Source organism: Rhipicephalus sanguineus, chromosome 6, assembly GCF_013339695.2.
Source record: "Rhipicephalus sanguineus isolate Rsan-2018 chromosome 6, BIME_Rsan_1.4, whole genome shotgun sequence".
NCBI lineage: Eukaryota > Metazoa > Arthropoda > Arachnida > Ixodida > Ixodidae > Rhipicephalus > Rhipicephalus sanguineus.
This window is the reverse complement of record NC_051181.1, coordinates 17,404,327-17,420,191: the sequence shown is the minus strand read 5'-3', so window position 1 is coordinate 17,420,191 and position 15,865 is coordinate 17,404,327. Positions and strand designations below refer to the sequence as shown.

Sequence of the window (15,865 nt, the reverse complement as noted above, 5' to 3'; positions counted from 1 at the left end):
ATCCTGGCCGCAGCGGTCGAATTTGCGATGGAGTCGAAAATACTCGAGGCCCATGTACTTCAATTTAGGTGCACGTTAAAGAACTCCAGGTAGTCGAAATTTCCGGAGCCCTCCACTGTGGCGTCCCTCATAATCGTACCGTGGCTTTGGGACGTTAAACCCTACCTATTATTAATATTATGTTCCTGCTTTCTTTATTCAAAGAGTTTTTGAAATCGTAATTTGATTGTTAGCACAAGTGCTTTCTTAGTTGTAATTCTTTTGCGTCCCGTACATTACCTAGGGCTCTGAACTGCTTTTTTGTGGTCTGGTCACAGCAGTATGCCTCTTGTAACATGCTGCCAAAATAAGCTCTCTGCTTTATTCTTACTCTGAAATGTCTGCTTTATTTCTGCTATCGTTTACGCATTTATATTTCACTTGAGTTTACTGTTCTGTCAAGGCGATCTTGAAAGCAAGTATGTGATTATGTGGGCGCACACTGAGTATACAGTACCAAACATCCTGCTTATTGCTAAGCAAAACAGCAAAATTGAGCTTGCATTATGTCACGTATCTCGGGAGCGCTTGCAATGTGTGATGGAGTTGGGAGAGTGAGCCATGCCGGGAGACCGTGGCGTCACTGCAAACAAACTTTATATAACACAACACTGCAAACAAGAAGTTAACACCAAAAATTTACATAAAAAATGTAACGTTAGAAAAAGTGACGCTATAGCGCGCAATCTCTAACAAATCGCAAAGCCTACAAGCTATGCTTAACTTCTACACATTCCAAAGTCTGGCCACTATGGCGCCTCGGTCTCGCTACGCGAATCGAACGTTCTTACGGTTCGTGTTGCCCGTCGCCTCGATTCGATGCGAAGATCGACGCCCTGCCCAGTCGTCGCAGCTGCTGTCGACGTCGTGGGGGGTCGTCGTCGTCGTCGATCCGCCGCATCGCTAGTCTTCCTCGTCGCCGATCCTCCGGCCCTTCGCCGAGAACATCCGTCTCGTCCAGTTAGGCCTAACTCCTGGCCTCCCCTTGGTGCCACCGGGTCGAACTGTCGACGTGGCTCTCCGGTGATTGTCGGTGGGTCGCCGTCGTCTTGCCGAGCTGTGGTAGTGCTGCAGGTGCCACGAGAACTGCGTGATGAGGCTGCCGCAAGCCCGGGACGCCTCGCTCGGTAGACCCCGAGGTCGACGGCCACCCTCCCGGGGCATGCACAACGCTGCCTCCAGAACTCAGCCCTGCCGTTCCCGTCGCGGACGCGACGCTGGCTTCCACCACCTTGCTCCTCGACGACTCCACCGAACAATGCCTGCTCGTTCCTCTGGGGTTCCGCACCTCAGTTCGGGTCGCGTGGCACGCGCCTTTCGCCGGCCAATGGCTTGCGTCGACGTGGCGGGGGTGCACACCATCGGGTACTTTTCCATTCCCCGCACACCATCGACGCATTGCGCTGTCCGGCACGCGCCCCGTGCCCCTTTACTCATGACATTGGGCCCCCTTTTAAGAGTTTTTTCTTAAAAAACTGCTTCTGTGCTCCTCCTTATGGTTATGGCCCTCTGCTCTTCTGATAGTGTCTTGTAGCTTGTGCTCCTCTTTCCTTGCTTGACTTATGCACACCTTCACTTCCCCACTTTGTCGCGCACTTTCACTCACAATTTACTTCACCGCACATAGTTCATACAACACCACTATCATTGGTTTTACAAACCACATGTTCATTGTCCAGAACACTAAAGAGATTACACAATGTCACAATCGGTCGCTTCATTGGTGACTATTCACAAAGTGCTTGACATCTTTCTGTATGCCTGGCCAAAATGCCTCCTTCGTCACTTCCCTACGGAGGTTCTGTGTATCTCTGAACCCATTCGCATACCAATGCTCTAAAATGGCCCGTCTAACATGCTGGCACCATCAGTTGTCTAATTAGTGTCCCTCTTTTCCAAAACTTACGGAAAATCAACTCATTGACTGATTCGTAGGACACTCCGTCTCTACATCCCTCTCTTGTTGGTTTACGGCCAATTCTATCTATCGCGTGCCTCAGAGTTCTGTCCCTCCTTTGTTCATTTGAGAACTCCTCAGAGGTTACACCTACACACTCCAACATTGGCACTCTATTCTTGCCTCGTGCCTCGCTATTCCCACTTCCTCTACTAGCTTCAGTGCTCTCGGGGCTTCCAGTTACCTCAGTTACCTGTCTCCTTTGTTTAGCATATTTCTCACGTTGTACTGGGTAATCCACCCTTCTTACCCCTGGCCTATTTCCCAAGATCACATCATAGATGGGATCTTCCATACACTTCGCTGTGAGTACACCTACGAAATAAGGAGTATCTAACCTTATTTTCGCCTCGGGTAACTCCTTCTTGGATCCATCTACAAAGACCACTGTGCCTATTCTCCCCGTGAAATCCTTTTCATTCACCAGACTTCTCCTCACTAACACAGTATCCGCTCCTGAGTCCCTCAGCACCATTACCCGTTTGCCGTTTACTTCACCCTCCACAACTGGCATATTAACACCTTCCGACCTATCTAGCACTGCACTCACTACCTCTTCCGTCTCTTCTGACTTCACTGCACACGCAGTATGCTCTACCGGTCTATTCCTACACTCGTTCGCTTTGTGCTCTCTTTTCTGACACAATTGGCAGGTAACGTGGGATTCTTGTTGACTAGCACTCGTGCGGCAGTTCATAGCTATATGCCCTAGTCGATTGCACAAGAAACACCGCTGCTGTGCCCTTTGTTTACCCCTTGGGGCCTCACTGTTGCTCTCTTCTTCCTTGTAATCGTCTCTGTCGCCTTTTTCTAAGTTCCTTAGACCCTGAGCCTCTACGAACTGGTCCGCTTGCTTTGCCATCTCCTCTACTGTGCTTAGCTTCCTCTCTTTCAAAAATACCGCTAAGTTTTTGCTGCACCTGTTGAGGAATTGCTCAGCAACCATTCTGTCGCGGACCCCTTCATATGTCTTTTCTGTCTCGGACAGCTCTATCCAACGATCAAAATAGTTAGCTAGCCGACATGCAAACTGCTTGCCAGTTTCTGAATCCTCGGGCCTACATGTTCGGAACTTTTCCCGGAAACCCTCGGCTGTTAGCCGGAACCTCTCCAATAAAGTCTTTTTTACAATGTCGTAGTCCAGAGACTCGTGTGCTGGCATGCGGCCGAACACACTCAACGCCTCTCCCACTAGACACAGACTCAAGGCGTTTGCCCACTCACTTTTCTCCCAGCCCTGCCCTACTGCGATTCTCTCAAAACGATGCAAATAGGCATCGAGGTCGTCCCTTCGCTCGTCGAAGGGCGCCATCAGTTTACGCGGGCAAATTTGTCTCGGCCTGGGAATAGGCGAGTTGGCCGACGCTGACGTGGGAGTACTCGCGTTACTAGGGTCGCTGCGCGGACAAGCGTTCACCTCGGCTAGCTTCAGCTTAAGCTCGAGGATCTCCTTCTCGCGCTCGTGCTGTTCACGCGCTTCGCGCGCACGTTCCTTTTCGCGCTCGTGCTCTTCACGCGCACGCTCCTTCTCGCGCTCGTACTCCGCTTCGCGTGCCCGTTCTTGCAGCGCGAGCTCCTTGTCATGCTCCTTCTGAGCGACCTCAAAAAACCTCTTCGTCTCCTCCTTATCCATCCCTACGTCTTTGGCCACGGCCGCCAACTTCTCCCAATCCATCCTTGCAACCCCCGACGATACGTAACTGGGCCAAACGCTGGAAAAATCCTGGCACAGGCTCGCCACTTATTGTGTCACGTATCTCGGGAGCGCTTGCAATGTGTGATGGAGTTGGGAGAGTGAGCCATGCCGGGAGACCGTGGCGTCACTGCAAACAAACTTTATATAACACAACACTGCAAACAAGAAGTTAACACCAAAAATTTACATCAAAAATGTAACGTTAGAAAAAGTGACGCTATAGCGCGCAATCTCTAACAAATCGCAAAGCCTACAAGCTATGCTTAACTTCTACACACTCCAAAGTCTGGCCACTATGGCGCCTCGGTCTCGCTACGCGAATCGGACGTTCTTACGGTTCGTGTTGCCCGTCGCCTCAATTCGATGCGAAGATCGACGCCCTGCCCAGTCGTCGCAGCTGCTGTCGACGTCTTGGGGTCGTCGTCGTCGATCCGCCGCGTCGCTAGTCTTCCTCGTCGCCGATCCTCTGGCCCTTCGTCGAGAACATCCGTCTCGTCCAGTTAGGCCTAACTCCTGGCCTCCCCTTGGTGCCACCGGGTCGAACTGTCGACGTGGCTCTCCGGTGATTGTCGGTGGGTCGCCGTCGTCTTGCCGAGCTGTGGTAGTGCTGCAGGTGCCACGAGAACTGCGTGATGAGGCTGCCGCAAGCCCGGGACGCCTCGCTCGGTAGACCCCGAGGTCGACGGCCACCCTCCCGGGGCATGCACAACGCTGCCTCCAGAACTCAGCCCTGCCGTTCCCGTCGCGGACGATACGCTGGCTTCCACCACCTTGCTCCTCGACGACTCCACCGAACAATGCCTGCTCGTTCCTCTGGGGTTCCGCACCTCAGTTTGGGTCGCGTGGCACGCGCCTTTCGCCGGCCAATGGCTTGCGTCGACGTGGCGGGGGTGCACACCATCGGGTACTTTTCCATTCCCCGCACACCATCGACGCATTGCGCTGTCCGGCACGCGCCCCGTGCCCCTTTACTCATGACACATTATAATTATGGAAATAATTAGGTGCCAACTTAAAGTTGTAGGAAAGGGATTCGAGAAACATTGCGATACCAAATGACCTGTTTTTCTCATGAGCATCCCAGCAAGCCGTTTCAGTCAATTTTTCATAGGCACTAAATATTTTTATTGTCTTACATTAACAAGTAAGTTGGCAATACTTCATGCTTACTTGACATAACTATTAGGGGTGCCGCCTATATCGTGTTGCAATACTTCTTCACGATGAATGTTTGATACAGAACGAATTTTCAATTTTATTACATACATTTGTTTTCCTTTTTTTAGGCCTCCCTAATTTTTTTTTACTATTACTAATTGCCAGGTAATCGAAGCTATAGGTGGCAATAGCGTGAATAACAGTAGTGTGCTGCGACGATCTGTGCAACTATCTGCCCCGCGCTCTCATTTCTTTATTTTGGTTTGATCGGGCTTAAAGGGACACTAAAGAGCAAAACGATTTTTCTAATATTAGTAAAGTACTCTTTCACGCTACCAAAAACACCACGCTTGCTGCGAGAAGACAATTAGTAAGCGAGAAAACGCGCGAAAACAAAATGTGGGTGGAGACGCCACCTTGAAGTTTTCGCACCATTTGCCGTGACATCACTTGTTTTGACGGCGCCTACTAGAGACTATGTAGCTCCTAATCGGTAAAAGTGAAGTACATTGTCCTCTGAGGCAGCCACAGACTTAACATACCAAGTTTGGGGTAATTTTGTTGAGCCAATGACGCCAAAATACGATAAATACACTTTGAAATCCCTGACGTCACGCGGGGAGATTTCGGCGCGAAATTTAAAAATGAAACTTTGAGCTTGATTTTCTCTTTTATTAATAAACCTATGATGGTGAAATTAACGACGTTAGAGTTCTCAGAGCGCAATTTATCGATCTAAGCCGATTCATTGTTTCTCTTTAGTGTCCCTTTAAAACACAAAAAAATTATTAGGATGCTCGGCTCAAGCCGCACGGTTGTTTCATCTTGAATCTTCGCGGTTGTTTCAGACGCCGTTAAGATTACACGCGAATTGCAGCCGCGGCGGCCACATTTCGATGGAGGCGAAATGCTCGAGGCCCGTGTATTTAGATTTAGGTGCACGTTAAAGAACCCCAAGTGGTCGAAAACCGCAGGTGGTCGAAAACCCCCAGGTGGTCGTTAACAACCCCAGGTGGCCCTCCACTACAGCGTCCATCATAACCATATCGTGGAAGAGAAGATCGGACTCTTCGACGACGAAGAAAGATCACGGTAGAAAGAGTCTTCCTTGATCGCTGACATAACAGCATTTAACATCCTCGTGATCGGTGCAGTGTGTCCAACGTGTCACCGTTCGGGAATACGCGTCCGGGACCCAGCTTACAAACGCAAAGGCGTCGTTTCTGGAACTACAATGCGAGAACAGCGAGTGCCCCGAAAGCATTCTTTCGATGACGTATACGTTGCGGCTAGTTGCTCCGAGCGAGGAGGCCAGCGTAGGGGTGGCGAGTGACGGACCGATCGCAAGCAGAACCTACGGCAGCGGGAGCTCGCGCAATAGCTACTCTGCTCGAAAGAGCTTGAAAGAGAAACTTATGGCGCTGGCTCATTTTAGTGGCAGTGGCTACTAGAAGAACAATTTACCTCTTTTGTGTGCAATTTTGATCGGATTTCGTTACCTATTTCATATATAAACATCCAATTTTAACTTTAAAATTAATTTTTCTCAAAACACACTTTTTGGCAACTTTTTCAGTGTGCCCCTCTTGTTTTCGGTATTTCTGGTGCTCGGATCTGCATTAAATTTTGCCCAAATTTTCTCTAAGGTGTGAGGAGTGCAGTTATCTCCCCGAAATCTCAATATTATTTATGCATATTAGAAAATTCGCAAGTAAACATTTACCGGGGTCGGCGCAATGATGGATTTCCCATCTTTGAATTTTTCACGTCTAGCAAATATTTTCTATGCACTTTCTGGATAGTTTTCGGCACTCTACAGTTCAAATGGAACAATATGAGCCATTAATTGGCAAAATGTATAGAAGTTTAAGGATCGAAATAGGGGGCTAAAAGGCCTATGTTTTACACATTTGTCATGGTGCAGAACAAAAAGTATGCAACTTACAAGAAAACTAATTATATATTTGAAATCAGCATACAAATCTCTACAAAAACCCCAAGTTTCATTGCTCTAGGTTGAATATTAAAAAAAAAAAAGTGTCTTCGACCCGCATCTCCCCTTAACAGCACTGTGCGTGCAAGCAAAGACGCCGTGCTACGTGATGGCTGAGATATCACATGCAAAGCTGGCACATGACAAAGTTACTCAAGCACTCATGCAGCCCGAGCAACGCCTACAAACCGGAGCTGAACTACAGCACAGAAAACTTCGCAGAATTGCTACATCACGTGCAGTTCAGCGATCACATGTTTTACTTGAGCCCACCTCAATGGGCTGTCAAACACAAATTTCATCATTTATTGAACAATAAACAGGCAAAATGGCAAGAAAGGATGCCTACAAACATCGATGGAGATGGCCTATGCTTCCCAGGCTTACGCTGGCCTGCCGCATGAATCGCCCTTTTGAAACACACTGATGCACATCCGTACCCTCTTGAAAACGTGATTGATTCCGTACAATTTATGTCCTTTTCCTTCGCTTCAGGCCCTAAAAGTATCCTGCATTGCTAACTTTCTGAAAGCCCACTCGTTTTATCAAAGCTGTCAGCTTGCAAACAACGAGAGTGGAAGTGGCCGGCCACCTGTAGGACACTCACCGTGCCTCGCTAGCACCTCAGGTGCAATGTAGTTGGGTGTGCCCACCAGGGACTGTGCCAAACAGCGCTGGTGCTCCCTCCTCCGTCGTCGCTCCAGTGGCTTGCTCCGTGAGCACTGGCAATCCTCGGACCAGTTTTTGTCTGGCTCCATGGAGTCCTGGCGTGCGTGCTCTCCTGCAAGAGGAATGCCTACTTAGCCTCAGCCACCTTGAAATAGTATTGCGATATGATACATGATACTCGGTCAACTGGAATACTGGAATTGTGTAAAAAAAGGCCTGGGGTGCAGCCTCACTGGCAACCACAGCCAGCAATGCACTCCCTCACCAGAGCAGGATTGGCCACCCTGGTGTAGTACTTGGCCACTACCTCCCACATGAATACACCAATTAACCCTCGGCCCTCAGTCCCCAGCGGCTGTGAAGCAACTGACCAAGGCGGCGGTCAGACCTGCGACGCAGCAGAGGGTGCTAAGAATCTCTGGGCCCGGACAGGCCGCCATTGGAATCTGAATTTGGCTACGTAAAACGCTAGAACTTTATCTAGTGAGGCGAGTCTAGCTGTACTATTCGAGGAATTAGAGGGTGTTAAATGGGATGTAATAGGGTTCAGTGAGGTTAGGAGGCCACAGGAGGCTTATACAGTGCTGAAGAACGTACACGTCCTATGCTATCGTGGCTTAGCTGACAGAAGAGAACTAGGGGTTGGGTTCCTTATTCATAAAAATATAGCTGGTAATATAGAGGAATACTATAGCATTAATGAGAGGGTGATATGTATCGTAATTAAGTTTAATAAGAGGTACAAGTTGAAGGTCGTACAGGCCTACGCGCCTACATCCAGCCATGATGATCAACTGGTTGAATGCTTCTACGAAGACGTAGAATCAGCAATAAGTAAGGTAAAGACACAGTATACTGTACTGATGGGCAACTTTAATGTAAAGGTAGGCAAGAAGCAGGCTGGAGATCATGCAGTTGGGGAATATGGCATCGGCTCTAGAAACGCCAGAGGGGAGTTACTAGTAGAGTTTGCAGAACGCAATAATTTACGGATCTTGAATACCTTCTACAGAAAACGGGCTACTCGTAAGTGGACGTGGAGGAGTCCTAATGGCGAAACTAAAAATGAAATAGACTTCATAATGTCCGTCCACCCGGGCATTGTACAGGACGTGGAAGTAGTTAACAAGATCCGATGCAGTGACCATAGAATGGTAAGATCTAGAATTCAACTAGACGTGAGGAAGGAACGGCAGAAACTGATACGCAAGAAGCCGATTAATGAACTAGCACTGCGAGGGAAAGTACAGGAATTCAGAGTTTCACTTCAGAATAGGTATGCGGCTTTAACCGAGGAAACCGACCTTAGCGTTGACGCAATAAATGATAATCTGACTAGTATCATTAAGGAGTGTGCAGTGGAAGTCGGGGGTACAGTCGTTAGACAGGACACTGGTAAGCTATCCCAAGAGACGAAAAACCTCATTAAGAAACGTCAAGCTATGAAAGCCTCAAATGCAACAGACAACATAGAGCTGGCGGAGCTTTCGAAGTTAATCAATAGGCGTAAAGTAGCTGACATAAGAAAGTATAATATGGAGAGAATTGAGCATGCTCTAAAGAACGGAAGAAGCCTCAAAGCTACGAAGACAAAACTGTGCATAGGCAAAAATCAGATGTATGCATTATGGGACAAGAAAGGCAAGGTCACAACCAATATGGATAAAATAGTTGAGGTAGCAGAAGAGTTCTACAGAGATCTGTACAGCAGCCGAGACAGTCAGGATGATAACGTAAGAAGCAGTAATAGCCCAGAGGAATCGGACATCCCACCAGTATCGACAGGAGAAGTAAAGAAAGCCCTAAAGGGAATGCACAGAGGCAAAGCAGCTGGTGAGGATCAGGTAACATCAGACCTGTTGAAGGACGGTGGAGATATTATGTTAGAAAAACTGGCCACCCTGTATACGAAGTGTCTCTCGATGGGGAGGATACCAGAATCTTGGAAGAATGCCAACATCATCTTGATCCATAAAAAAGGGGACGTCAAGGACCTGAAAAATTACAGGCCTATCAGCTTACTGTCCGTTGTCTACAAGCTATTTACAAAAGTAATTGCTAACAGAATTAATACGACATTACAGTTCAATCAACCAAGGGACCAGGCAGGATTTCGTAGAGGCTTCTCAACAATAGACCATATTCATACTATCAATCAGGTGATAGAGAAATGCGCGGAATACAACCAACCCCTATACATAGACTTCATAGATTATGAGAAGGCATTTGATTCGGTGGAGACATCAGCAGTCATGCAGGCACTGTGGAATCAGGGCATCGACGAAGCCTATATAAACATAATGGAAGAAATCTACAGCGGATCCACAGCCACTATAGTCCTCCATAAAGAAAGCGACAGAATCCCAATAAAGAAGGGCGTACGGCAGGGAGACGCGATCTCTCCAATGCTATTCACCGCGTGTTTACAGGAGGTTTTCAGGGCCCTAGATTGGGAAGAATTAGGGATAAGAGTTAATGGAGAGTATCTCAGTAACCTGCGATTCGCTGATGACATTGCATTGATGAGTAACACGGGAGACGAATTACAGCTCATGATTACTGAACTGGATACAGAAAGTAGAAGAGTAGGTCTGAAAATTAATATGCATAAAACTAAAGTAATGTGGAACAATCTTGGCAGAGAACAGCGCTTTGCGATAGGTGGCGAGACACTGGAAGTTGTAAAGGAGTACGTCTACTTAGGACAGGTAGTAATCGCGGAGCGGAACCATGCGAGTGAAATAACTAGAAGAATAAGGATGGGATGGGGCTCATTCGGCAAGCATTATCAAATCATGAATGGTAGTCTACCACTATCTCTCAAGAGGAAGGTATATAACAGCTGCATCTGACCGGTACTTACCTACGGAGCAGAAACCTGGAGACTTACAAAGAGGGTTCAACTTAAATTGAGGACGACGCAGCGAGCAATGGGAAGGAAAATGATAGGTGTAACCTTAAGAGACAGGAAGAGAGCAGAGTGGGTCAGGGAACAAACGGGAGTTAAGGACATCATAGTTGAAATTAAGAAGAAGAAATGGATATGGGCCGGGCACGTAGCACGTCGGCAGGATAACCGGTGGTCATTAAGGGTAACTGACTGAATTCCAAGAGATGGCAAATGCGTGAGGGGGAGACAGAAAATTAGGTGGGTAGGTGAGATTAAGAAATTTGTAGGTATAACGTGGCAGCAGAACGCACAGGACCGGGTTGATTGGCGGAACATGGAAGAGGCCTTTGCCCTGCAGTGGGCGTAGACAGGCTGATGATGGCTCGGTCAAGAAGTATTTGAAATACAGATACAAGATACTACAGCAATGATTGTATCCAATACGATGCTTTCCATTTGTATCTTAAGATACTTCGATACATACACAAATTTGTTAGTATTAGGGGTGTGTGAATACTCGAATTTCGAATATTTTTCGAATAGTGTTTCCTATTCGATTCGATTTTCACTGGAATTTTACTATTCGAACTTCCCAAAGACAAATACAGTCAACGTCCGATTGAAAGTCACCCCTTCAGATTTTTCTATAATGTTCACCTTATTACACTCTCGTATTGTGGCAAAGCTGCCTTTCAAGCTCCGTTAACGCTGGTTCCAACATGGAGATTAAAGATGTGGCAGAGCTGGGGGCTTTATTAATGCTGTTTTCGACCTGAAATTTGGGCAGGAAGTCCGAAAAATCGGAAGGCGAAGCTTTTTAGCATCCAAAATTTCAGATGTTCTTATATATCGACGTCTAGGAGGCAGATTTGAAACTCCGGACTTGAAGGGAGCACACCCTTGACCGCCGCATCAGTTGGGCTTCCACAGAAGTTAAAAAGAGGAGGAGAGGCTGAGGAAATGGCATCTTTGCCTGTCACATGTAAAGTGTTGTCGGCAACAATTTGGTTGCACCAAATCATGTACATAAATACAATACAGCCTCTACATTGCCTCATTCTTGACAAGACAACTATGAAACACCACCCCACTAGCACTTCATCAACCTAGCGAAAAGAAACACTTTCATGTTGCTATCTTATAAGAATATGCTTAGGAATCCTCTCCAACTTTTTTTTTTCTGCAATTTCGCTTCGAAGTATTCGAGAAATATTAAAAAAAATATTCTATTCGATTCGCACTCACACTTCAATATTCGAATTCGCTTCGCACCCAAAATTTTGCTATTCGCACAGCTCTAGTTATTATGGATATATAAATTGTAGCAGCAAACGCCTATGTAAAAACATGTTTGCTCGAAAATTTCTTAACTACGGCCAACTTCGTTTCATTTGAATAAAATTTCAAAAGATTCTCTTTTCCTAGCTCAAGGTATATTTGTTTAATATAATAATATCTGGGGTTTAACGTCCCAAAACCACGATATACTTATGAGAGATGCCGTAGTGGAGGGCTCCGGAAATTTCGACCACCTGGGGTTCTTTAACGTGCACTAAGTACACGGGCCTCAAACATTTTTGCCTAAGGTATATTAGTTTCGTCTCGAAACTACTTACTGGGGTTGCTTTATCTGCTTACCATGACAGCTCCTTATACATTTCCTGAGAATGGTTTTTGCTTATCACTCCTGTAATTAAGGGGAGTCGCTGCTCTGCTTGCCGACCAGTTAGCTGGTTGCTATGTTACTACAAGAAAGCACGATGGCACAAATGCCGGTGTGTAGTTTTACTTTGCTCGTAAACGTATTACCGTTTATGCAGTACTCGATCACCAGACAGGTGTACAGCAGCAACAATGCTGGTAGCGAGTTTTAGTGATGCATTGTGTATACATAGAGGGTACAAGACTGCAATGACTTTTCATGTTCTACTTATCTGGTGGCGTAAAGCATTTTTGGCGACACACTCACTAAAGTGCAATCATTCAACTATTCTCACATGCATTTCATCAAAGTAGTCTGCTTGTCAGATATATATAGTGCCAGTAGTTGTGGCATTGTCAATATGATATACTAGCATCGCAGCTAGTATGCAAGCTGCATACTAGCATATTAGGATGACAGTAAACAGCTTGTTTTTGTTTTTGTTTAAAGGGGGGACGCGGCCCTTGAAAACTGAAAAATCGCGAAAAAGTTGATTTTTGAAAAACCACATTTTGGGGATGTATGTCTCATAAACTACTTATTCTGTAATTATCAGCATCTAATTCAACCGCAAAGTGCAAAAAAAAAAAATGCTATTTTCGAGGCCACCGCGGCGTCCAAAACAAGCGCAAATCCTGAAATCAAACCAAACTTCGCACGCGCCCCATTCGCAGACCATGCGGTCGTCCCGCGCCATCTTGGTGTTGTTTTGACCGTGAATTGTTTCTCTCTCGTTTGCCACTATAGTGTACTAGAATAATTTTCTAGTGACGCATCCAGGAGGGAGGGACAATAGGCCGGTTGAAGCAAACGCCAGTAGATGCCACTGATGGCGTGGCTGCGCTTTTTTCTAGTTGCCGAGCCAGTTCACGCCGGTTTGGACCGGTTCAGACGCGCTTTGTGGCTGCTTGCCTCGTGTGCGTCCCCTGCGATGCTACATTCACTGTAGCAGTTCTTGTCAAAAAAAGTGGTGGAGGACTTTTTTTAGATGCGACGCATCTCTTGCTCGGGGGTATGTCCTGCGGCATTGGCCTTCGCGTCCGCACTCATACTACGCATGCGCAACTCTCCTCCTTCCCTCTCTCCAACAGCTGCGCGTTACTCTCTCCACTTCTCTCTCAGCACCTGCTTGTGCTTCTCCTGCGCTCTCGCTTCTGCTCTCGCGGCGCATGCGCTACTCTCCTCTGAAGGGTTGAATCGCGCAAACGAGACAGGGACTAAAAGAAGAGACGACAACACACAGAGCGCAAACTACCAACAAAAGTTTATTTCCTGAGCACACAGTTTTTTATGCACCACTCTTGCGCCACCAGGTGAGTACAACAATCAACTTCTTAGAAACGCGAGCTCTTTGCCAGATAAGTTAACAGACGGCGTGCTGATGCATTCGGGACCTAATCTAACAATGTTCTCAGCTTCGATAATTTCTCTCGTCAATTTATCGTTCTGCGATGCGACAACTGTACATGCGCTGAACACAGGTTGGCACCCACATGTCTTGCAGTGAATCGCAAGCCATCCGTCACGTCCATTTTTTACATTGTTGTTATGTTCTCTTAGTCTGTCATTGATACACCTTCCGGTTTGACCTATATACATCTTACCACACGAAATTGGGATCCGATATACAACATTACTCTTGCAAGGAACATAGGTGACTTTGTGTTTCTTAGTACATGCATTAGATTTCATACTGCTATTATTGCGGTGGCATAGGCTCAGGAGTTTGCGCGGGGCTGAAAAAACTACTTTTACTTTGGAACGTTCCGCCACTCTTTTCAAATTGTGTGAAATCTTGTGGAAGTACGGTATGACGGCAACTTTTTTCGCGTTAGTTTTTGAGGGCTCCTCAGTTGAGGCCGTCTGGCGATGCTTTCTGAGCAAAGCTTCAGCTACAGAGGATTGCACACTTAAAGGATAACCTGCTTCAGATAGCCGGTCGGACTGGTGCTCAAAACTAACCGCAACTTCATGCTCGCATTACTTTGATAGAGCATTATGAAAGCAAAGCTTTACAATTGATCTTTTTACTAATTTGGAGTGTGCCAAGTTGTATGGCAGGACCGGTTTATTACTTCGAGGTTGATAGCGCCAACAGAAATGATCTGTGTGGAAGGTGAACATGATGTCAAGGAACTTGATCACATTGTTATCAGGCATTTCATGCGTGAGAGTTAGGGGCTTAAAGCTATCTTTAAAACGAGAAAGAATGTCTAACGCGTATGACTGGTTACCTACGGGGTCGTTGTCAAACAGGATGAGATAGTCGTCTACAAATCTGTGAACCATGATGATGTTGAGATTACGTAGACTTTCCGCCACCGCTTTGTCAATTTTAGCTAAAAAGATATCACTGAGAATGGGAGCAATGCATGACCCGATACAAATGCCTTCTTTTTGTATGAATGGCTTGCCTTCCCATGAAATGAAAGTGGTCTTCAGGTAAGAGGATAAAAGTTCTAAAAAACTGCGCACTGGTACGCCGCACAAACCCTGGAAACGCGTACTGCCGTACAGGTCAATGCACTCTTCCACAGCAATTATTAGTTGCTCATGAGGAATGGAGTAATACAAGTATTTAACATCTATCGAAAAGCCATACACAGCCCTATTAGCCAAGGGTACAATAGACTGCAGGACTTCCTCTGAATTTCTAACAATGAAGCGATCATCAATTACCAGTTTTTTCAGGTGGCCCTGTAAGAACATAGAAATGCTTTTCTGCCACGTATCCCGCTCGGAGATAATCACACAAAAAGGTGTGTGAGGCTTATGTGTCTTCGCACTGAAAAATACATTCAGAAAATCCTGTTTACTGTTATTAATGCCAGTAACAACACGAGAAAGGTTTAAATTCTTGCATAGCTGCCTGGCTTTAGACTTAACCTTGGAAATAGCGACATCGTCCTGAGGCACGAAAACAGAGCTTACAGCTTCGTAGCCTTTCTTCCGGAATAAATCCAAGGACAGGACGGTGAATCCTCCCTCTTTATCAGCAGGAACCAGAGTAAGAGAGTGGTCGCTGAGGAATGCTTCCACCCGCCTTATAAGGATCTGGGCCCTGGCCGGTTTGTTACGGGCGATGGCGTCAACTCCTTCGGAAATGCAGCGCTGTTGCTCCTCTTCCGGAACGTGGCACGAAACATGCCGCACGAGAGCAAGCAGCTGGGGAGCAGACGTCTTTGGCTCGACGGCGAATTTGGGACCGAGACTGAGGGTTTGGAGGATGTCTGGAGGCACGGGTATGTGCTCAGGCACATGCACTGAAGGTTTCTTCGCTGCAGGTTTCCTTTTCACAACGGCGGAGCGTAGCACGGTCAGCTGCTGTGCCCAAAGGAACTCCGTAGTTTGGCTAGCGGTGCGCTGGAAATCACGAAGTCTCTTCATGGCCACAGACGCATTAACACCATCATGAACAGAGGCGGACAGGTACTGTCTGTGTAGGCTGATTTGTCTATTCCATTCAGCTTTCAGAATTTTGCACACTCTCAGTCCATGTCCCGCGGAAGGGGTGAAGTTGCCAAAAAGACGCTTGATTTCTTCTGGTAGCATTTTGTTCCGAATGCAAAATGAAAGGCAGCGTACATGACAAGTGGCTGAAGCGATGAAAGCGACTGTGGCACAAGGATCAGGAAACGTAGAACATTTAAAAGGGCCCGTTGTATGAGAAATAAACTTCAGAATGGCTGTCAGTTGGGCTTGTTGGTTCAAATTGACAAAGCGGTGGCGGAAAGTCTACGTAATCTCAACATCATCATGGT

At 46.8% G+C, this 15,865-nt stretch overlaps 1 protein-coding gene across 1 annotated transcript in view; it reads right to left on the bottom strand.

Annotated features, from left to right (window-relative positions):
* LOC119397116 (serine/threonine-protein kinase LATS1-like) overlaps positions 1-15,865 on the bottom strand; it is a 136,383-nt gene that overhangs the window by 55,949 nt on the left and 64,569 nt on the right. The window contains 1 exon segment of the mRNA XM_037664557.2: positions 7,451-7,624. Coding sequence (XP_037520485.2) covers positions 7,451-7,624 — 174 coding nt within the window.